Source organism: Zootoca vivipara, chromosome 10 (genome assembly GCF_963506605.1).
Source record: "Zootoca vivipara chromosome 10, rZooViv1.1, whole genome shotgun sequence".
Classification (NCBI taxonomy): domain Eukaryota; kingdom Metazoa; phylum Chordata; class Lepidosauria; order Squamata; family Lacertidae; genus Zootoca; species Zootoca vivipara.
This window is the reverse complement of record NC_083285.1, coordinates 71898302-71920910: the sequence shown is the minus strand read 5'-3', so window position 1 is coordinate 71920910 and position 22609 is coordinate 71898302. Positions and strand designations below refer to the sequence as shown.

The window sequence follows — 22609 nt, the reverse complement described above, 5'->3', positions numbered from 1 at the left end:
CAATTCCCACCCCTTCCCTCCTTGCGTCTTGGCGCCGCTGGGGTTTGAAAAGCCCGCGCGCGCGCGCTATCAATCTGCATGGGTTCCTGGTCCTGACTGGCCCCAGGCGTGGCTTGAAAGGGTTGTTGAGGGAGTGGCTTCTCCTGCGACCGTGGGAACCAAGCCCGCTTTGCGCGCGTTGCTTGCTTGTCGCTCCATCTGGATTCCTGCCTCACCCCCACCGCCAGAGCCGCTTTGCTCAGTTGATCCATATTACTGGGCTTTGGACCTCTCGAGAGCTCATCCTTTACCTCCTCATGCAACCCCAAGTAAAACGCCGCTTGCATTGGGGCAGACTCCAGATCCCACCCCAATCTGTGCACCAGCATGGTGAATTTCGCCCAATACGCGCGAACTGTCATATTTCCTTGGCGTAAATTATGAAGTTCCTCCTTAGTCTGGTCCATATGACTATCGGACGAATACATCGTTTTCAAACCTTCTAGAAATAGTTTGACATTCTTCATGCAAGGATTCCTTGTTGCAATTAACGGTCTTAGCCACTCCCTGGCCGCCCCTGTAAGGTGCTCCACAATAAACGCTACTCTGTGCTCATCATCAGGGAACTCATCGTGGTGCAGCTCAAGAGCATACACAATCTCAGTCTCAAAGCCCTGAAACTCCTTCGGGTCTCCATTGAACTTGCTTACTAGGGTCCCGGCTCTCCTTCTTGGCAGCACTTGGACTTGGGGTGCCCCTCCCGCCTTGTTTTTCTCTGCATCCAGCTTGTTTTGGAGGTCTACCGCCACCGCCCTTAAATGCTGCTCTTTTTCCTGGAGCTCTCTCACCTGTTCCGCAAGTTGTAGCCGGTCGTCCTGGACCTTCTTAGTCTCCTCTTTAGCTGCCTTCAATTCTCCCTGCGCCTGCAGCGACAGCTGTTGCAGTTCTAGCTGGGCTTGCTCAGCGATCTGCCGCCACTTCTCCGCCTCTGACACGCTCATCCCGGCAACTCCAAAGTAGCCCAAAAATGATTAGGAGGTTGCTGTCACAGTGGCCGGAGTGGACTACTTCAGAGTAACGACGCTACGCAGCTCTGCATTTTATTCTTTTATTGGTGCTGCGTATTTACAGTGCTCAAGTCATTGCTATTTACACGGAGCGATGTTGTCAGTCGGTTTCAGAACCTCCTAATGGCTTTTGGCGCGTCTTTCTCCAACACAAAAGCTTTGGCAGACCCATCCTCTTGCCCCTCCTCTTCCTGCGTAATTCTGGAGTTGGGGGGATGGGTCTTCCCCCCTTACTTGCCCCTTCCTGTCCCACCTGGGACCCTGGCTCCTCTACCTTGCCTGAGCCTCGGACACGACTTCCTGCTTCCCCACTGGAATCGGAACTCTCCCTGCTTTCCCCTTTGCTCGGGGACGGGCTTGAACTCAGGAGGGGAGGGACTTCGCGATATCCCCTGTCCCTCACAGTTGTGAATAAGAAGTTTGACAGATGCTCTTTTCATAAATGGTAATATGAGTTTTCAGATATGAAGAAGAATTAAAAATGAGAGTTTGTGACCAGATCGGGCATAATTTCTGTTTCTAAAGTTTGGAAATACGAACTGCGCCATTTCCTGCTTGTAATCTGTGCTGTTCCCACGAAATTGGAGACGACCAGGATGTCAGTAGACACAACATCATCTGACTTTATTGACTCTCAAAAGGAACTTTTGGAATTGCTTTTGGATTTTAAAAGTGAACTGCGTCAGAATACTATACAGATTGATAAAATAAAACAGAACTGTGCGGAAAGTGAAAAAGGACTAATCCCAACAAAGCATGAAGAGAAGCAAGATGAACAATCATCAGCCATGGACAATGTTGTTGTTGTTTAGTCGTTTAGTCATGTCCGACTCTTCGTGACCCCATGGACCATAGCACGCCAGGCACTCCTGTCTTGCACTGCCTCCCACAGTTTGGTCAAACTCATGTTCGTAGCTTCGAGAACACTGTCCAACCATCTCGTCCTCTGTCGTCCCCTTCTCCTAGTGCCCTCAATCTTTCCCAACATCATGGTCTTTCCCAAGGATTATTCTCTTCTCATGAGGTGGCCAAAGTATTGGAGCCTCAGCTTCACGATCTGTCCTTCCAGTGAGCAATGGACAATGTAATTGAATTCAAAGATGATGAAGAAGCTGCATGGAACATTGTTCCCTCAGTGAGAGGAGGGGGACAGAACTCATGTTTGATTCAAAGAGCCTTCAAAGAAGAACCAGCATGGAATAATGCCCTCCCAGTGAGTGAGAGAGGGAGGACAGGATCCATGCTGGGGCAGAACTTAAGGGGAACAAAAATTGAGACAGGGCTGAAAAGTGGAAATGTAGTTGGATGGTATTGTGCAACAGCTAGGAAATTGGGTAGGCAGCAGGGGATGAAGAAGGGAGAGTGGTGGATAGGAGGTAAAAGAGCGGGAGTGGGGTGAGGAGTAATAATGGGTGTTATTTTCTGACTGATCAAGATGCCCTGAAACTGGAATGACTTATGGAACTGGCTGATTCATCTGGGAGACCCTGAGTCCAGGGGAGGGGGGGGGCTGAATTAGATTTAAGTGTTTAAATGTTATTATGATAAAAAGAAGTAAATTTTGAATATATGGATTTTTTTTGGTATAAATTTGAGGCTAAGGGGAGCAATAGAGGTTAGATGGATGGGAAAATGAATTTACATTTGGATTAAGATGAATTATGGGTGGATTTCAGCAAGGCCTTTGACAAGGTGCCCCATGATATTCTTGTAAAGAAGCTGGTAAAATGCGGGCTAGACAATGCTACCATTCAGTGGATTTGTAACTGGCTGACTGACCGAACCCAAAGGGGGCTCATCAATGGCTCCTCCTCATCCTGGAGAGTAGTGACTAGTGGGGTACCACAGGGTTCTGTCTTGGGCCCAGTCTTATTCAACATCTTCATCAATGACTTGGATGATGGGCTTGAGGGCATCCTGAGCAAGTTTGCAGATGACACCAAATTGGGAGGGGTGGTTAATACCCCAGAGGACAGGATCACACTTCAAAATGACCTTAATAGATTAGACCAGGCATCCCCAAACTGCGGCCTTCCAGATGTTTGGCCTACAACTCCCATGATCCCTAGTTAACAGGACCAGTGGTCAGGGATGATGGAAATTGTAGTCCAAAACATCTGGAGGGCCGAAGTTTGGGGGTGCCTGGATTAGACAACTGGGCCAAAGCAAACAAGATGAATTTGAACAAGGAGAAATGTAAAGTACTACACTTGGGCCAAAAAAAATATGAAAGGCACAAATACAGGATGGGGGACACCTGGCTTGAGAGCAGTACATGCGAAAAGGATCTAGGAGTCTTGGTAGACCACCAACTTGACATGAGTCAACAGTGTGATGCAGCAGCTAAAAATGCCAATGCAATTCTGGGCTGCATCAATAGGAGTATAGCATCTAGATCAAGGGAAGTAGTAGTGCCGCTGTATTCTGCTCTGGTCAGACCTCACCTGGAGTACTGTGTCCAGTTCTGGACACCACAGTTCAAGAAGGATACTGACAAGCTGGAACGTGTCCAGAGGAGGGCAACCAAAATGGTCAAAGGCCTGGAAACGATGCCTTATGAGGAACGGCTTAGGGAGCTGGGTATGTGTAGCCTGGAGAAGAGAAGGTTAAGGGGTGATATGATCGCCATGTTCAAATATATAAAAGGATGTCATATAGAGGAGGGAGAAAGGTTGTTTTCTGCTGCTCCAGAGAAGCGGACACGGAGCAATGGATTCAAACTTCAAGAAAGAAGATTCCACCTAAACATTAGGAAGAACTTCCTGACAGTAAGAGCTGTTCGGCAGTGGAATTTGCTACCAAGGAGTGTGGTGGAGTCTCCTTCTTTGGAGGTCCTTAAGCAGAGGCTTGGCAGGCATATGTCAGGAATGCTTTGATGGTGTTTCCTGCTTGGCAGGGGGTTGGACTTGATGGCCCTTGTGGTCTCTTCCAACTCTATGATTCTATGATTCTAAGTCACAACTCAGCGGAAACACTTGTGATGCACCAAATCCCAGGACTAGCTGGGCCATCCCACCAGCTGTGGCACTCAAGGCCCAGATTTTGTCGGGGAGATTTGTCACCTCTAATTACACACCAGACTCAGGGACAGGAACCTGCACAACAGCAAATCCAGCTGCATTCTCAAATACCCTCTGAAGATAACTTAAGTTGTTGCTTGGGTTTGGGCTTGGGACCTGCAGGGTGTCTCCCTCTGTCAGACTATTTTGGGCCCTCCTCTTCCCACAAGCCGCCTGCAGCTCTATTTCAAGGACTAAGCAAGCCAAGAGATGCTACTTATAGGCTCTCCTGGTCCAAAGGGGAAAGACACCGCAAGCAGGAATAAACAGAGACCTCTCCAACCACTGGCTGGCAGTGGAGAGGACTCACAGCCTGGAGCCTCCCAGGCTCCAGTGTGTTCCTGTGTGCCTGCTGGGCAGAGTCAGGCCTGGTAACAATGGCCAGCAATGCCTACTTTTAGAAAAGGCTGTGCATTGTTTGTGGATTGGGTTTTTTTAATTGTTTTGTCCCTCTCCCTCCCCCCCACCGCCCTCTCCCACCCGAGCCTAGTGGGGGCCTGGCGGCCTGGCAGGGGCCTAGGGGCCGACATAAACCAAAGGGCGTGCTGCGGCCTGCGATCCGGGTGCTCCCCCTCTCCCCCCCCCGGGCCTAGTGGGGGCCTGGCAGGGGCCTAGGGGTCTGGTAATGGCCGCCTTGGTGGTTTCAGTTGCTTGGTTTATAATGTCATTATTTGGTGCCGCCCTTCAGAGCTTTTTCTGGTGACGTCTAATTTGGGCACCACTTTTTGTGTGTTTATTCACTATTTTAGGTGTGAAAGTCCAGGAGCCCCCTCTGCCTGGGTGGGATCCAGGCCCTGACCTCGCCTGACTCCCTTGATCCAGATTCCTGGCTGAGTTTACAGGCTTTTAATGGTCTGCCTACTTAAGAGAAAGGGGGAGGCAGCATCAGTGGTGGAATTTGGGGTTCTTGCCCATCATTGCTGCTGCAGAAGTGCGGGCATTGTGTTTTCATGTTGAGGGTGAAGAAGGGAGAGGCCAGGGGAAACCTTTCAGTCAGAGCCGTGTCTGCTGTGCTCTCTGGCTCTAGGGCCAGGAGCCGCCTCTTGGACTCAACAGCTTCTTGTGGGCTCTGGTCCTGCTCATGTGTAAAGCTTCTTGTTTGCCTCCTCATTTGCAGGGAGCGGAGATGGCCAGGGGCAGATCCTGCAGCGCTTTCCAGAGAAGGACTGGGAGGACAACCCTTTCCCCCAGGGCATTGAACTGGTGAGTAGGGCGGCTGAGGGCGGCTGCAGACCACAGAGTCTGGCATTCCCAGATCCCATCTCACGGCACACAGTGGGTTTTAAGGGAACAGGAACAGGAGACAAGCAGTTGGCACCGGGGTTGGTGGGCTGCAGATTCCTATTATTATTATTATTATTATTATTATTATTATTATTATTATTATTAGTGCATTTTGCAGAATTTGATATATACAACTTCCAGATATTTTTATTTTTCTCTTATTTCCTCCGTGGTTTCATATTTGTTCCTAGTTATGCTGCATTTCTTCTTACATCAACCATTTTCAGTTTATAACCTAGTTGTTGTTTCTGCTGTTCACATATCTAGTACTACCTGAAGGTTTATTTGACCATTGGACCTCTTTAAATATTCTCCAAAGAGATCAAGATGAGAACTGGATATACCTTAGGCTACATGCAGCTTCCTTTGTGCCTGACCACTGGTCATGCTGGCTGGAGATGAGAAGAGGTTCCAAGAACTCGGGCCAGAAGGGAGATTGATTTAAAGTCTTCAAGCAGTTTTATTTCTTTATAATGAGACAAATTCCAGTTGAGATAAATTCCAATAATGAGACAAATTCCAGTTGAAATAAATTCCAGGACAAGGCCCTGTTTCGATTATTCTTCTTCAGCTATGTTTTCTTGGTCAAGGTATACCCATTGTGTTTGCCTGATGTCATTATGACATCAAATGATTGCCATGTGGGTTGTTCCACCCACCTGCCAAAGTTTGCCCTGAAACCACCTTGGAAGACAGCTTCCCCCTGTTTTTAATGCAAACTGCTTGGTGCTCCTGGAGGAAGGGGCCTTCCTGCCACCCATCAGGGGCTGGGGCTGGGGGCTTGATTTGCTTCTGGAGCAGAAAGTGTTTTGTCTTGAACTGGAAGGGCAAAGCTCTATTTTAACAACAGATTCAATCCAAATCACTTCATACTGCAGTTCCCACTGCCCATTGGTTGACCGGAAGTGGGAGTGCACTGGGCTTCAGCAAAGGAGCAAAGGGGAGCATACTTTAAGCCTCTGATAGTTCCTTTGTAGCCACATCAGATCCTGACCCACACCTGGAGTCACCTGTGACGGCAGGTGTGAGGCAGGTAGGCCTGGACCTGAGCCCAGGAGCATTCTCCTCTCCTGCAGTTTCTAGCAGCTGGTGTTCAGAAGCATTTCTTCCTCTGACTGGAGGGCCCAGCATAGCCATTGAGGCAAGTAGCCATTGGGAGCCGTCTCCTCCTCCATGAATTTGTCTAATCCTCCTTTCAAGCTATCCAAGTTGGTGACCGTCACTGCCTGGGAATGTCAGTTTTGCTGGCAGATTTCAAGCCACCTCCTTCAGGGGGCTGAAAACAGGGACATTTCATAAATGGTTGACGTTAGCCCATCACTTCATCTTTCTATTTAGTCTCTTGCAGTTCAAGCTAATAGTTTGAAATGGGAAGCAATGTTAGGACTGAGTGTTTGCGGAAAGCTTACATTGTGGAAGGAGATTAAGCTCCCCTCTTCCTTTAAGCTGAAATCTTTGCTTGCTCCAGTTGATTCACATAGAGGAGGGAATGGAAGCCCTGTTCTCCCTCAGAGACAGGCAGGCTTTTTCCACACCTTTTGGCTTTGAGCTTTGAGCTAACCATAACCAACTGAAAAGCCCCATTATCACTTCATTCCCTTTCAGAGCAGGGAGCTCTTTGTCACCGCCATTGTCTTGCCAGCTGGATTTGGTTAGGTCTCTTTGTGGATTATTCCTCCTCTTCCTTACCACCAACATTTTCTGTACTTAAACACAAACCGAAGGCTTTCACCTTTTTCTCCACCACCCGTGACATGTAGCAGCTCTCTGTACCGTGGTACAAACTCTGCTAACCTGGAAGTAGTACCTCGGGTTGCAAACTTTGCCCCAGGATGAGAACGGAAATCGCGCACTGGCAGCACGGCAACCGTTTCAGGTTACAAATTAAGTCCATAACCCGAGCTCCCACTGTATTTGTGTCCACAATGTTTGCATTTTATCTTATTTGTCGGTGGCAGCTTGTAGGCCAGCTCCTGTGAGCTCCCACAGCCACCGTGCTCTTCCACGTTTGCCAGTCTTCCGTCCCGAGGCTGTTTGCCTCAAGCCCTTCCTTTCTCTGGCTGCGGGCATTGGCAAGAGGGGACACGGGAAACACTCTCTGTGGCTTGGCTAAACTCAGGAAGCCTTTGGGCTGCACCTCCAGCCCTGAACACTCTGTGCCGAGGGGCCTGGGACGGTTTGCCTTCCACAAGACCCTGCTGGGTACCGTTTATTTCTGTTGCTGCCCTGATGGAGGGAAGACCGGGAGCAGGGACGGGTTGCTGGAGGCAGCACAGTGGGTGGGGTGGATTTGCCACCTTGGGCCAGGCTTGGAAGGGGATGGGCAGGTGTGGGCTGGTGCCTGTTGCACCTGCAATGTGCCCCAGAGGGTGGGGCCGGCCGGCCTGGTGTCACAGCCAGCTGAGGACGCCTGGTGTTGGCCTCACCCAGGATGCCAGCAGACAGAAAGAGCTTTCTGGGGTGGAGCCACCACTCCCAAGTCCTCCTGGGAATCTGGGCTTGTCTGTCTGTGGTTTGTTCGGAAGCTTCCTTGTGAGTAAGTACTGTGTTTGGGGGACACCCCTGCCCCGCTCTCTGCAAGACTTGTATGGGAAATGGAGAACCTCTGGCCATGAGTGAATCTCCTTGTGGAGGAACAAAGGGCACAGGCTGGCTTCTCCTCTGCCTCTTGGCTCCAGGGGGTGGCCTTGGAACTCTGCTCGGTTGGGGACCAGGGGCATCCTGAGCCCCCCCTGCACAGGGAAGAGAGGCCTGCTCAGCTGCCTCCTTGCCTTTGCTCTTGCAGTTTTGCCAGCCAAGCGGGTGGCAGCTCTTCAGTGAGAGAAACCCCCCGACCTTCTTCATTGCTGTCCTGACCGACATCAACTCGGAGCGGCATTACTGTGCCTGCTTCACTTTCTGGGAGGCGATTGAGAGCAGCCAGGTAAGAGGGGGGCAGTGGGCTTTCCTGGGTCTTTCCAGCACTTGCAGGGCAGACCTGCCTCCGAGGACGAGCCCCACAAAGCGTGATGGGCATTGACAACCAGCCTCATGAAGGTGGCTGCCCTCAGCCAGCAGGACGGCCTGACCCCTTTCTCTCTTGCCAGCTGCAGAACCACCTTAGGAACGAGGAGGAGGAGGAGGGGGAGGTGGCCGCCCTCATACAGCCAGCCCAACTCTTTGCCCCAAAGAGTTTGGTGCTTGTCTCCCGCTTGGACCACGCAGAGGTCTTCCGGGTAAGGTTGGGGGGGGGGGGAGGCGTTGGAGGCCAGAGAAACCTCTGTCTGAGGGACTCCACCATGAGCCAAGCCCTCTGCTCCTCCGCTCCCTGAGTGGCTGGCCCATGGCCTCCCGGGTGCTGCCTGCCAGGGGCAACTGACGGGAAGGGCCGGCCATGCGGAGTCCTTCCATGTGGAGCCGCCATTTCTTTGCTCTCTTTATAGCTCTGCCCCTGAACGGCACAGAAGGTGAAGCTACCTCCTGGCCCCTTCTTCTGCCTTGGGGCTGAAGCTCTCCTGGGAGGGGGGCGCTCCCTATTTTGAGCAGGTCTCTTCTTGCTTTTGTCCCTGGCCAATAACCCACCAGCATGTCAACTTATCCTGTTTCACCTGCAGAACTGCCTGGGGCTGGTTTACACCATCTTTGTGGACGGACTGAACACCTCCCTGGAGACGGTCATCGGGAGCCTCCTGACCTGCACCATCCCCATCACAGGAGGTGCCCAGGTGGGTTCCTGATGCCCCCTGGCATTTCCACCAGGCTGCCCTCTAGGCAAGATGGAGCCCTGTGAGTGCTGGGGAACAGGCTCTCCCCCAGGCCCCTCCAGCACTGGGGGCTGATGTGGCCAGGGGTCTCAAGCAGGTTAGGTAGAGCTCCCTCACTTGCTTGGTCTTCCCAGGATGGAGCCTCCTCTGCTTGGCGCTCAGTCCCGCTTCTCGTGCATCACAGGGAGTGATCAGGTGAAAGATACCTGGCTGGAGAGTGGCAGTGCCTTTCAAGCAGCTTCATGGGGCTGGCTGGCTGGCTGGCTGGCTGAGCACTTCCCCGGCCCCTCAGCCCTCTCCCTGGCAAGGGGGCTGAGACCTCTTCTGATCACAGCTTGCCAGGTGCCCTGTGGGCAGGGAGAGCTTGCACAGCTGGCAGCATGCTGGGAGGATGCTTCTGGCTTTGGGGATCCTGCTCCAAGAGCGGCTGGCTGGCTGGGCAGCCTGTGCCCCTCCTGGCTCTCTTGTGGGGTGCCCCCATGTGCTCTTGGCTTGCTGTGTCCCTCTTGGCGTGCTGCCTCTCCCTCTTGTGTGGCTGTCTGCCTGCCTGCCTGCCCGCCCGCTGCCCGCCTGTCCGTCCGCTGCCCCGTGTTTCTAATTTTCTGTGCTGTTTCTGTCTGTCTCTATCTCAGCCTGACACGGAGGACGAAGGAGCGGTATGCACAACTTTTCTCTCCTCGGAGGCATTTTGGGGGTTGAGATGGTGCTGCTTCAGTACGTCCCTCTCAGGAAAGATCAGCGCACAGCTCTCTGTGGCCCTTGGTGTGGGGCAGTGCCTACGAGTTGGGGAGGGGGGCAGGGACTGAGAGAGAACAGAAAGGGAGGGGAGAACAGCAAGTGTCCTGCCTCAGCGGGGGCAAGGGCTTCATAGGCCAGCCCTGAATGTCACGCGTCGTAGGCTGACAAGGTCCTTCCGCAGTGCCTGGAAGCTCCCAGGGAGCTGGACATTTGTGCCAGCTGCCTGTCCTCTTCTCTGTGTCTCTGTCCGTCTCTCTTTCTCTCACTGTCTCCTTGGTGCAAGTGCTCTTCAGCCCAAGCTCTGAGATCCCCTTCCTAACAGCGGGCCTGCAGTTGGCCCTGGAGGCAGGGAGCTCCCTTCCCCATGTGCACCCCCTTGGGTGAGGGGTGTCTTGGGGGCGCTTCCTGCCAGTCTGCCTTCTGGAGCCCAAGGGAGGAGCGAAGGGCTTCTTGCTTCTGACTGACTGCTGGCCGTGGGGATTGTGTTTGTCTCTTCCAGAGGACCATCTCTCTGGGCGCAGGCGACCGGCAGGTGATCCAGACGCCCATCAATGATTCCCTTCCCATCAGCAACTGCAGCGTGGCCCTCCTCTTCCGACAGCTCGGTGAGACCCGCCTCAGGCCCACTTGGGAGGGAGTCCGTGTCTCTAGAGAGAGGGTGGTGCTCTGGCTGGGCCTTGGGCGCAGGGCTTGCCCCCTGCCCTGCTCCATGGTGACCCAGCTGGGAGGGGCCTCTCCAACTCCTCCCTTCCTTCCCTCCCAGGGATCACCAACGTGCTGTGCCTCTTCTGCGCGGCCCTCACAGAGCACAAGATCCTGTTTCTCTCCAGCAGTTACCAGAGGCTGACGGACGCCTGCCGGGCCCTGCTGGCCCTCCTGTTCCCCCTGAAGTACAGGTGAGCAAAGGGAGCTCACCTGCAAGGAGGGAGGGGGAGGGTGCTCCCTGGAGAGGGGCGCCTTTTGTTGCCAAGTCTGCCGGCCTGCATTGGTGGTTTCTTGGTTCCAGCTTCACATACGTGCCCATCCTGCCTGCTCAGCTCTTGGAGGTCCTCACCACACCAACCCCTTTCATAATTGGCGTGAGCTCCATCTTCCAGGCAGAGACACAGGAGCTGGTGAGTCTCTGAGCCAGCCTGAGCTCAGCGGAGGGAAGGAGGACTCTGGGGGACAGCGGAGGCTAGGCTTGCCAGGGGGGCTTTTCAGGAGCAGGGGGGTCATCCCATTCTTCTCTTGGGAACTTGTTTTCTCTCCTGGGGTGACAGGTGAGTTTGTCTTGGGTGTCAGAAACAGATTCTCCTCCGAAAAAGGAGCCCCCTCAGACCCCCCAACTCCTCCCTCCCTGGTGCCCTGGGACAGGGGGAGCCAGTCTGGGGCCAAAGGGGCCTCTCGGTAGCCTGGCCTGTGTCCTTTCCCTCTTTGCCCCTTGTGGACTCTGCCATTGCTCTCGGACTTTTCCCAGCTGGATGTGATCATCGCTGACCTGGATGGGGGAACGGTGACTGTCCCTGAGTGCATCCATATCTCTCTGCTGCCTGAGCCGCTTCTCCATCAGACGCGGGAAGCCTTGTCCATGGTGAGTGCTGCCCCTTGGCTCCTGCGCCTCACAAGAGGCCTGAAGACCCTCTGCCTTGGGTTTCATGGCCAGTAGGCAGCCGGGGGAGGGGGATCTGTGGCAGCTGGTCATGGGGGAACCTGGCACTGCCAAGTGGCATTTGGTGCTGCAAGGGGGCTGCATCCCGAACCCACAAGGCCAAGAGGCCAAGGACTCGTCAGTGGATGAACTTGCCATCTTGCAATGAATATTGTTAATGATAAATAACGGAATGGAAAAGTGAGAATCTGGATGCTGGGGGGAAAGGGGAAAGTGGAACCCTTCTGGTTTTCTCCATGGAGTGATGTTTTGGAGGAGAGAAGCTCCCCCCACATTATTTGTAAAAACTGGGCATGTGTGTGTGCCCATATGATTTACACAGAATCATAGAGTTGGAAAGGATCCCGAGGGTCAAGCATCCACGACAGATGACCATCTGTCATGAAGCCTGGGAACTGATTCTCCAAGTAATTAGAGAGGGGGGGAGAGTGATTCTGCTCTTGGGCTTGCAGGGGGGGCAGGGGAAGGAGGGGTGTGTGGCTGGAGGCTGAGCCCTTGCCCTTGTTTCTCTGTGCAGGTCTTGGATCCAGAGTTGGAGATTGCAGACCTGGCATTCCCCCCATCGCCCACCATCTCTGCATCCTCCCTCAAGATGCAGGTAAGTGGTACAGGCTGCTGGCAGGAGGGGGCACCTGGCTTGGCTCCTTCCCAGGATGCTGGACTAGATGGGCCCTTGGCTGGATCCAGCAGCAGCAGCCGCAGCAACAACAGCAGGCTCTTTTTGTGTTCTTCTGGGTGGGGAGTGCAGAGCCCCTTCACTCCCACAGCCAGGAAGAGCCGGCCAGGGGAAGGCGTGAGCACCCTTTTTGGAGGAGCAGCCGTTGGTGCTGCAGAGCCCATCGTCCTGTCCTCTGGCCGAAGCTGCCCTCCTCAGCCAGCTCCCCCTGCTTGACCGTTTCCCCTTCCTCCGTCTTGGGCTGCAGGACAAGGAGATCCGGGCTGTCTTCCTCCGCTTATTTGCACAGCTGCTCCAGGGCTACCGCTGGTGCCTCCACATCATCCGCATCCACCCGGAGCCAGTCATTCGCTTTCACAAGGTAGCAAGGGGGGGGGGCGGAGGAGGGTTGCCATGGGTTGCCCACCCTTCACCCTCCGCTCTTGGGTGGGTTGCACAACATGAAGAACAAAAGTCCAGTGGCTCAGGGGTCCAAAGCCAGAGGCAGGAGTCTCCTTGCGAGGGCCCACAGAGCAGGAGCCCCCCTTTCGGAAGCCACTGCTGCTCTGGCTCTCCCGCTCTGCACGCCAGGCTGGCAAACCTTGTCTTTCCGGAGTTGGACAAGCATCGAGGGCTCCATCCTAACCATCCCTGTTGCCTGTTGGGCGCATGGGGAAGATCCTCTTTCAGTCGGTGTCTCTCTGGGATTTGAAATGGCTTTCTAGATGTGCAGCTGTTCTGCCTGTGTTTTGATTGCATTGTGAAGCGGCTTTGAGATGCTTCCCACAAGACCCACCAGTGCCTCTTCCTCTCCCTCGGTCTAGGCAGCCTTCCTAGGGCAGAGGGGGCTGGTGGAAGATGACTTCCTTCCGAAGGTGCTGGAGGGCATGGCCTTCGCTGGCTTTGTGACGGAGAGGGGGCCCCCCTACCGAGAGATTGACCTGTTTGATGAGGTGAGGAGTGGCGGCTGGAGGAGATCTCCCCCTGGGCCCTCCACGGCCACAAGGTCCAGTCACCCAGTCCTTCTCTCCTCCCGCCCTTTCCCTCTCTTAGCTGGTGGCCAATGAAGCGAAGCGGATGCAGGCGGACGAAGGGAGTCAGGCCAGGGTGCGGCGCCACATCAAGGAACTGGCAGAGCACCTGTACAAAAACGTACGTGGGTGTTGTGTGTGCAGATGATGCCCCCCCCCAAGCTTGGGGTAATTCTGTCCCTTTGTCCCTGGCACACAGTGGAACAGGCAGCGGGGGGCCAGCTTGCACCACAGACTTTGCTGGAATCCCTTCCTGCCACATCCAGCAGCCCCTCTTCTCCCCAAGTGGCAGCCCTTCCTCCTCCTCCTCCTCCTCCTCCTCTCCCCCATGGCAGCTGAGCAAGGCTGTGCTGCTGCTCTCTACCCTTGAGCTTGAGCTCAGGAGGGAGGGCCTCCTTCAGAGCCTCCTTGATTACCCCCCCTCCCCTGGTTTTGCTTGCCCAGGAGAACCCGTATCCTGCTGTGACGATGCACAAAGTACAGAAGCCTACGGAAGGCTGCCACCTGCGCCTGCACCAGCGGCCTTTCCCTCGCCTGGATGAAGGCACCATCCAGTGGATCGTTGACCAGGCAACAGCCAAGCTGCAAACGGCTCCCCCCTTAGTCAAGGCAGAGAAGAAGTGCATGGTGCCGTCTGGGCCTCCCCTGGGTATGTGGAGCATGCAGAGTCTTGCCCCTGCCTCTAGGTGGTGCTGTGGGCAGGGAAGTCTTGTGGGTTGCCTGGGTCCCTGGCATACCCGTCAACTCCCGGAGTGAAAAATCCGGGATCAGCAGCGGCACGGCACCGGAAGTCGCTTCTACGCATGTCTGGAAATGCGTAGAAGCGACTTCCGGTGCCGGCACTGCCCGGTTTCCAGTGCCCAGACATGGGCAGAGTGGCACCCGAAATCGGTTCTGTGCATGTCCAGACATGCGCAGAAGGAACCTCCCTGGCCGGCAGGAGCTGCTTTGAAAATCCGGGGGAATTACGGGATATTTCGCCATTCGGGATAACAGTGATAAATGGCTTTAAAAACGGGGGTTTCCCGTTAAAAACGGGAGACTTGGCAGCTGTGGTCCCTGGAGATGCTTGTCTGCTCCTTGGATGGCCGCTGGCCCCTTGGAGAGTGGTCAGGAGCAGGAGTGCCAGCGGAGCCTCTCTCTGGGCCTCTGACTTGGAACCAGGGCTCTGAAAGGACCAGTGCTTGCGATCTCCGGAGGAGGCCATGGCAGCCTCATAGGCCTGCTGGCCCTCTTCTTCCATCCCTGAGCCTTGCAGAACCCTGTGGTTCTGTCCATTGCCCTGCGGAGGCTCCTCTTCCTGCCCCCCATGTAGGGTGTGTCCAAGATGCAGCAGGGAAGGGGCCGTGATGGGGACGGGCATCTTCCTTCTCCCCCCAGGGGCCATCATGGACCGCAATGGCATCATCTTGGCCAACAGCGCCCGCCGGCTGGAGGTGGTCAGGAACTGCATCTCCTATGTCTTTGAGAGCAAGATGCTGGAGGCCAAGAAGGTGAGCTCCTGGGAGCCTTCCAGCCCCTTTCCCCCAAGAGGGGCCTGCGGAGGAGGCAGAATCCAGCTCTTCTGGCTCTCTCCTTCTGCCCACTTTCATTGCTTCTCCACTGACTGGCAGGTTTCACTTGGGGGCCTCCGTGTGCTGCCAGACCTCCCCTTGCAGTTGGTGGGAAATGAAAAGCCAGCCCCCCCCCTCTGTCTCTCAGCTTTCTTGTATGGACGATTTGGAGCCTCACTCTGGTGGGGGGGTGGTACTGTGTGTGTGTGTGTGTGTGTGTGTGTGTGTTTGGGAGGTCCCTGGGCAGCGCAGGGTGGGCTGGCCTCGCCCCTTTGGGCCCCCACCTCAGCGCTGCTCTTGCCGCCTTGCAGCTCCTCCCGGCCGTCCTCCGTGCCATGAAGAGCCGGGCTGCCCGCCACTGCCTGACCCAAGAGCTGAACCTCCACGTGCAGCAGAACCGGGCGGTGCTGGACCACCAGCAGTTTGACTTCATCGTCCGCATGATGAACTGCTGCTTGCAGGTGGGATGGGGCCCAGGGAGGGAGGGAGCGGCCGGGCCGGGGGGGGGAGGCTCTGGACTCTCCGGGGTTCCATGCTGACTTCCCCTCCTGTCCGCCTCAGGACTGCAGTGCTTCAGACGAACATGGGGTGGCGGCTGCGCTCTTGCCGTTGGTGACTGCCTTCTGCCGCGTGAGTAGCCCTTGGGCCTGGTGGGGAGAGGGCTCCCTTGGGCCCAAGCTGGCCCAAGATGAAGGTGGCTGGGCTAGTGAGCTTGTGGCCTTTACGCAAGCTGCCTCCTCCTCCTCTTCCCACCCCAGAAACTGAGCCCAGGGATCACCCAGTTTGCCTACAGCTGTGTGCAGGAGCACTTGGTGTGGACCAACATCCAGTTCTGGGAGGCCATGTTCTACTCTGACGTGCAGAACCACATCCGGGCTCTGTACCTGGAGGGAATCGAGGACGAGGGGGAGAACCACGTGGAGAAGGTAAGGAAAGAAGCAGGGGAGAAGGGGGCCTGGGGCGGGGGCGGTGTGTGCCCGTGGGCTGTGGACAATGGTTTTCCTGCTCCCCCTCCCAGGCAAATGAGGAAGGGCCATCGCAAGAGGAGAAGTCGGCCCTGGAGATTGCGGCTGAGCAATGTCGCCTGTGGCCCACTGTGAGCCGGGAGAAACAGCAGGAGCTGATCCAGAAGGAGGAGAGCACGGTCTTCAGCCAGGCCATTCACTACGCCAACCGCATGAGCTACCTGCTCCTGCCCCTCGACACCAGCAAGAACCGGCTCCTGCGCGGCTCCGGCCTGGGCGATGCCGAGAGCGTCAGCAACAGCTTCATCACTAACAGGTAGCCTGTGGGGCTCGGCCGGGGAGGCACCTAGGAGGGGGAGAGGAGGCGTCTCGGCCGTGGGGAGGGCAGTCCTGGCCCCAGAGGAGTTCAGCCTCCCCTCTGCCTCGCCAGCATCGCAGGAAGCGTGGCCGACAGCTACGACACGGAGAGTGGCTTTGAGGAGGCAGAGAGCTCGGACGTGGCCAACTACGTGGTGCGCTTCATCAACCGCTTTGTGGACAAGGTCTGCACCGAGAGCGGCGTCACCAACGAGCACCTCAAGGGGCTGCATGTCATGATCCCCGGTAGGTGCTCTGCCCCCCACCCTCTGGTGCCGAGTGGGGTCAGTGGGGTCTCCTCTCTCTTCCGCCTGTGACCCTGCCCTCCTCCCTCCCCCCAGACATTGTCCAGATGCACATTGAGACCCTGGATGCCGTGCAAAGGGAAAGCAAGAGGCTCCCCCCAATACAGAAGGTGAGGGTGGGGGTCCTGAGCAAGAAGGGTGGGGTGGGGAGGGGCTGTTCCACTCAGGGGCTCCTCCGAGGAGCTGTGGGGTCAGGGCAGGGAGATTCCTGCCCAGCCCTGGCTCCATCCCCGCTTCCCGCTTGGCTTCTTGCAGCCCAAGCTGCTCCGGCCCAGCCTGCTGATGGGCGAAGAGAGCGTGATGGAGGGGCTGCGCGTCTACCTCATGCCGGATGGCAGGGAAGAGGCATCTGGGGGGGCTGGGGGAGGACCCCCCCTGCTTCCAGCCGAAGGCGCCATTTTCCTCACCACCTACCGCGTCATCTTCAAGGGCACCCCAACAGATCCACTAGGTGAGAGCCAGGTGGGAGGGATCCCAGTAATGACATCATCATTATTATGGGGAGGGAAAGAGGGAGCTCTCACTGCTGGCCGGCCCTGTCCTTGGGGGACTTGCTGAGCTCCCTTCTGGCAGCAGAGCCGCCCATCTAGCTTTGAGCCGCCAGCTGGGCTGACGCTGCCTCTTTCTCTGCAGTCGGGGAGCAGGTGGTGGTCCGCTCCTTCCCCATCGCTTCCCTGACCAAAGAGGAGAAGATCACAGTCCAGGCCCAGGTGGACCAGTTCATCACGGAGGGCTGCGCTCAGCTCCAGCTGCGCTCCTGCACATTCCAGGTGAGCCCGGGGGGAGGGGGGGGAGGCACCTCGGAGCCCCTCCCAAGAGGAGGGCAGCCGTGCTCTGAGCTGGGGTCAGCTTGGCCCAGTTCCGCCAGACCTGACCCTGCCTTGCCTTGGCCCACAGTTGCTGCGCATTGCCTTTGACGAGGAGGTGGCCTCTGAGAGCGCAGAGACCTTCCGGAAGCATCTCAATAAGCTGCGCTACCCCCAGCAGGCCTCCGACACCTTTGCCTTCACAGTGGGCCACCTGAGCAAGGCTGCCCTGCAGCCCAAAGTCAAGGAGAAGAACCCGTCACTCAGGTGCGAGCAGGTGCCGAAGGAGCATAGCTCAGGTTTGGGGGAGGGAGACTTGGGGGTCCCCCCTTCAGAAGCAGGACCCTCTGACTGGGTGGGGCTGGGTGGTGCTCCCTAGAGGGTCTCTGGCTTCAGGCTTTGTCCTGCCTGCGGCCCATGTGAGTGTCTCGCTGGCCTCTGAGATGAACCCCCCGCCCCCTGGTGGGTGGTGCCTTTTTAGTGACCAGCGCCCAGTTGGAGGCAGCAATGCTGCAAGCTCTGCTGGCGGGTGTTGTTTCCTTGGGGCCCCTGGGGCCCCTGAGCCACACGAGGAGGCAGCAGGGCACGGAGCAGGGGCTGCAGCCGGCCCCCCAGAGGCGCCTCCCTCCCTCCCTCCCTCCCGCCTGCTGCTGCTGCTACCACCGTCCCACAGCCAGTGCCCTGTCCTCTCCAACTCTTGGGGGCCCTTTTGGGGTACAGGGGGACATTGTCCCCATGTGGCTCTCCCCAGCCTGCGCTGGCTGGCTGCTGTTCCAGGGTCTGCTTAAGACTGAAAGGAGCAGCTTTCTTCTGCCCCATCCAGCTCCCCGTCTTGCCTGCTGGGGCTGGTGTGGCCCCCCTGCCAGCCAAACAGCTCCCTCCCTCTTTCTGTGTCCTAGAAGGGCTGGGCTGGGCTGCGCTGCCCTTTCTCCTGGCCTTCACCCTCTCCTCACCCCTCACCCCACAGCTGCTCCACCTTCTGCCTTGCTCTGCTCCTGCTGGCTGGGGGTGGGGGTGGGGGGAGGCACTGACGACGGGGTTTCTCTTGCACCCCCACCAAGCCTGCAGTTGAGCTCACTGGCTCTCACCCTCTTCCTGCTTTAGGACCATCTCCAGGAACCTGGTGAAGAACGCCAAGAGGACGATTGGCCGCCAGTATGTGACGCGCAAGAAGTACACGCCCCCTCCCTGGGAGGCGCGGGGGAACCAGCAGCACTTCCTGGAGGACAATGAGGACGAGATCTCAGGTATGGGTGGCCCTGGGTCCCGGGGGGGGCTGCTTGGGGTGGAGGGTCCTCTTCCTGAGCTTTGCCCAACCCTGCCTGGCTGACTGCAGTGTCTGAAGAAGTGGACCGCAGCACCTTGACCCCGTCCACCACCATCCGGCCCTCGGACAAGATGACCATGAGCCACCTAGTAGAGCGCGCCTGTTGCCGCGACTACCAGCGCCTGGGCCTGGGGACGCTGAGCAACAGCCTGACCCGCTCCAAGAACGAGCCCTTCCGCATCTCCACGGTCAACCGCATGTACGCCATCTGTCGGAGGTGAGTGGGGAGGATGCCCAGAACATGGGCAGGGCACGGGGGGGGGGGTCTCCATGGGGGGCCCTTGCCAGCATAGCTGCCAAGTTTTCCCTTTTCTCACGAGGAAGCCTACTCAGCATAAGGGAAAATCCCTTTTAAAAAGGGATAACTTGGCAGCTATGCTTGCCAGACAGGCAGCTGAGGGGAGACCTGGGATTCAGAGTCTGGGCACGGGATCAGGAGGAGTTCAGCAGCAGGTTCTCTGAGCCAGTGGGCTTCTGGGCTAGAAGAGGGGTCTGCACCTTCCTCCTTTAGCCTCCCTGTGAAGGTCCAGGGACAGGGCACCTAGCGCTCCTCACTCGCCCACAGTCCGTCCATCTGTCACCCTAAAGGAGCGAGTTGGGCTTCTGACAAGGGGGATTCACAGACTGGATGCCAGGGGGTGTATCTGTGTCCATGGTCCAAGCTTCTTCCTCCAGCTGGGGATGCTCTGCCCCCTCCCTGCTCCCCCTTCTTGAGGAGGGGGGGGGCTCTCTGGCCACCTGCCTGATTCCTCTGACTGCACTCTGAGGCCCCAATCCAGATCAGGGAACAGGCCGCCTCTGCAGGGAAATGTTTTCTGCCCATGCCCTGTTTCCTCTTCCTCAGCCCCACTATTTCCTGGCCTTCTCTCAACTGTGGCCCCGTCTGTTGGTGGGGCCCCTGCTTTTGGTGGGGGGAAGTGGGGCTGCATATTCCGTTTTGCCTCTTGAAATGGCCGCACGGCGCCTTCTGGGGCAGAGGGGTCCACTCTGGAAGCTAGTCCTGACCCAGAGCCTCTTGACTGGGAGATAACCACCCAGGAGGTTGCACAGAAGTGTTTCGGTGGACAGCCGCACCCCCTCTTCCTCTCTAAAATAATACTTAAGAAGAATAACTTACATCCTTCCATCCTTCCACCCATCCCTCTCTCTCTTCCCTGCAGCTACCCTGGGCTGCTCATTGTCCCCCAGAGTATCCAAGACAATGCCATCCAGCGGATCTCGCGCTGCTACCGCCAGAACCGCTTCCCGGTGGTCTGCTGGCGGAACTCGCGCACCAAGGCGGTCCTCTTGCGCTCAGGCGGGCTGCATGGGAAGGGCATGGCGGGCCTCTTCAAGTCCCAGAATGCTCCTGCCACAGGTACAGCTGCCTCCCCCCTCCCTCCCTCCCTCCCTCCCGAGGAGGCCCTGAGGCTGACCCCTTCCTTCCCTGCTGCTCCTCTCAGGTCCCTCTCAGGCCGACTCCACCAGCCTGGAGCAAGAGAAGTACCTGCAGGCCGTCATCAACTCCATGCCTCACTACGCCGACAGTGGAGGCCGCAACACGCTCAGTGGCTTCACCTCGGCCCACATGAGCAGCTCAGGTGAGGGCCTGGGGGGGGGGCTGCCCTGGGCTCAGAGGCAGCTGCGGTAGGTGGGGTCCTGGGCGTGCAGCGGGAGAGAGCATCCCCTCGACTGCCAGGCCATGGGGCCACAGGCCCAGGTGAGTCTTGTCCATGTGCAGCTGTTGTATTGCCTCCATACCATCCTTGCTGGTGGAGCAGCCAGCGAGGGCCCTTGCCATCCCCATCAGCCCCCCCCCCTCCATTTGTCGTCTGTCTGAGCCATCCTGGAGAGAAGAGCCCCAACCGGCCCTCTGGAGCCAAGCAGCCCTCTGGCTCTGCCGGGAGAGGCCATTGGGCATGTTGTGGGAGGGGCCAGTGCCCCCCCCCCCGGTCCCTGCCGGATTTTGGGTGGGGACGACCCAGGGAGAGAAGAGGCCTTGCAGCTCTGGGGCTGGTTTGCTTTCCTTGGGTGTGGAACGTCCACCTTCTGTTGGTGCTACAGATTCTTCTGAGAAGCGGCAGCCCAGGCTGGGATCTCTTATGAAGCAGGTGATGGGAGGGAAGGACGAAGGGCCACTTAGCCGCGGAGGTGAGATGCTGCGTGCGGCCCCCGTAGAGTAGCCACGGAAGGGCCGTCTGGCTCCTGGGGGGCTGGGCTGGGCCTTCTCCAATCAGCCAGCAGACGGAAGGGGGCCCGGCCACCCCAGGGCTGTTGCTCACAGCCGCCGCCTCTGGCTGCGTCCCTCCATCTTGCCTGCCCATCTGTCTTGCCCTCTCCATTGGGGACAAACATCCGTCTGCCATCCATCGCTGCTCCCTCTCTTCCTCCCCCCCCCACCCTTGCTGAGATGCCTCTCCGTCCTGTCCTCTCTCAGCCCTAGGTCACAGAGGTAGGCTCATTACCCTCTCCAGCCCCAAGAGCCTGGCAACAAAGGGACACCTCTCCCCCCGAGGTACAGTACGGGGCACTAACCTCCGGGACATGGCATTCACACTGCTAACTCGCCCCACTGGTGCCCACCCCCAGGCAGGCAGGCAGGCAGGCAGTCTAACCCACCCTCTGTGCTAACCCTTCCGGAGCCTCACAGCATGCTTTTCCGCCTGGCTTGGCCTGCCTCTTGGCCCCTTCTAGGTAAGGATCGGCTGGCCGGGGCCGCTGCGTCCCGTCTCCTGGGTGGGTATGGCTGGGGCCACCTTCCCCTGGCCTAGAGCTCTGGCTGGGAGGGGGGCAGCAGGCTCCAGGGTCAGCCTGCAGGAGAGAGCGGAGTCTTGGGCGCCACCTGACACCCCCTCCCTTGTAGGCAAATGGGGCAGCATCCGCGCCAGCGGGCGCATGAGCAGCTATGCTCTCAACATGGAGGTCGGCTCCCGCCTGGCCGGCAAGGAGCTGCTGAGCACGCAAGCCAATGGGGCCCCCTCCGAGGTCAGCTTCCTGCGCCAGCATCGCGCCTCCCTCTACATCATCGGAGACAAGTCCCAGCTGCGGGTATGGTTCTCTTGGGTGCCCAGCAGAGAGGCAGCGGCTGGGAAGGGGGGCTGTGGGGCCCCTTCCTGATGGTGTCTCTTGGTCGCATCCAGGGCGTGAAGCCGGACCCTTTGCAGCACTGGGAGGTGGTGCCCATCGAGGTGTTTGACGCCCGGCAAGTCAAGACCAGCTTCAAGAAGCTGATGAAGGCCTGTGTGCCGGGCAACCCCTCCGCCGAGCCCGGCCAGACCTACCTGCGCTCCCTGGAGGAGTCTGAGTGGCTGATCCAGGTCAGTGGCCAGGCCGACGTTCTCGGCTGCAGTCGCCTCCATCCTCCTGGTCCCAAAGACTCCAGAGAGGTCAAGGCAGAGGAGGACTTGAGATTCGCCCGATAAGGAACAAAGTCCATCCGTTTCTGAGGTCAGCAAAGACTTGGCAGGCAGAAACTTGCCAGGCCCTGGAGCTGCAAGAAGGCCCTGGCTGCTGAGTCTTGTTTCTGTCACAGGAACCACCTTGTCCATCCACAGCTCCTGGGCCAGGCAGGCAGGGGGCCGTTTCCAGGTTTCCTGTGATGCAGAACTGGAGGAGCTTAGCAAGCTCAGGAGTTTAGTAAAATGGTTAAAAGAGCAGTAAATTAAAAGGAAGTGGTCAAGAGAAAGGTATCTGGAAGGTATATATTTCCCAGTGGAGTGGCGGGGAGGCTGGGTGTTGCGCAAGCAGAAAGCAGAGTGTGGCTTCCCAGCCTGCAGCTGCCAGGAAGGCTCTGGGTGTTTCTGAGGTGGGTCTGCAGGAGCTTCTGCGAGAGATTTGTCCCATTGAAGGTCAGGGAGAGGTTGGCACTTGCTGTGCATGTTGGACTGTTTGCTCAAGGTGCGATGCCTCGGCCACCTTCTGGGATCCTGCTTTTCTCCACAGATTCACAAGATCCTGCAGATCTCCGTGCTGGTGGTGGAGCTGCTGGACACAGGCTCCTCTGTGCTGGTCAGCCTGGAGGACGGCTGGGACATCACCACCCAGGTGAGCCTCCTTCCTTCCCCCCCCCCCCAGCACTTGCCCCGGAGGCCGGCCGTGACCCCCTCCTCT

The 22609-nt window shown here is 57.4% G+C and overlaps 1 protein-coding gene across 4 annotated transcripts in view; it reads left to right on the top strand.

Annotated features, from left to right (window-relative positions):
- Positions 1-22609, top strand: part of SBF1 (SET binding factor 1) — a 53051-nt gene that overhangs the window by 26928 nt on the left and 3514 nt on the right. Inside the window, exons 2-33 of one of the 4 annotated variants that reach the window (XM_035127179.2) lie at positions 5223-5308; positions 8175-8312; positions 8476-8604; positions 8983-9093; positions 10370-10475; positions 10634-10766; positions 10877-10985; positions 11330-11443; positions 12039-12119; positions 12445-12558; positions 13001-13129; positions 13230-13328; positions 13652-13856; positions 14588-14700; positions 15072-15221; positions 15322-15390; positions 15519-15686; positions 15779-16041; positions 16156-16328; positions 16424-16497; positions 16643-16838; positions 17021-17157; positions 17285-17460; positions 18298-18440; positions 18530-18737; positions 19681-19877; positions 19963-20100; positions 20564-20650; positions 20937-21014; positions 21363-21547; positions 21640-21816; positions 22442-22543. In XM_035127179.2, the coding sequence (XP_034983070.2) occupies positions 5223-5308; positions 8175-8312; positions 8476-8604; positions 8983-9093; positions 10370-10475; positions 10634-10766; positions 10877-10985; positions 11330-11443; positions 12039-12119; positions 12445-12558; positions 13001-13129; positions 13230-13328; positions 13652-13856; positions 14588-14700; positions 15072-15221; positions 15322-15390; positions 15519-15686; positions 15779-16041; positions 16156-16328; positions 16424-16497; positions 16643-16838; positions 17021-17157; positions 17285-17460; positions 18298-18440; positions 18530-18737; positions 19681-19877; positions 19963-20100; positions 20564-20650; positions 20937-21014; positions 21363-21547; positions 21640-21816; positions 22442-22543 (4388 nt within the window). The remainder of the gene's footprint in view (positions 1-5222; positions 5309-8174; positions 8313-8475; positions 8605-8982; positions 9094-10369; positions 10476-10633; positions 10767-10876; positions 10986-11329; positions 11444-12038; positions 12120-12444; positions 12559-13000; positions 13130-13229; positions 13329-13651; positions 13857-14587; positions 14701-15071; positions 15222-15321; positions 15391-15518; positions 15687-15778; positions 16042-16155; positions 16329-16423; positions 16498-16642; positions 16839-17020; positions 17158-17284; positions 17461-18297; positions 18441-18529; positions 18738-19680; positions 19878-19962; positions 20101-20563; positions 20651-20936; positions 21015-21362; positions 21548-21639; positions 21817-22441; positions 22544-22609) is intronic. The other 3 variants (XM_035127182.2, XM_035127181.2, XM_035127183.2) reach the window with 3 other exon arrangements.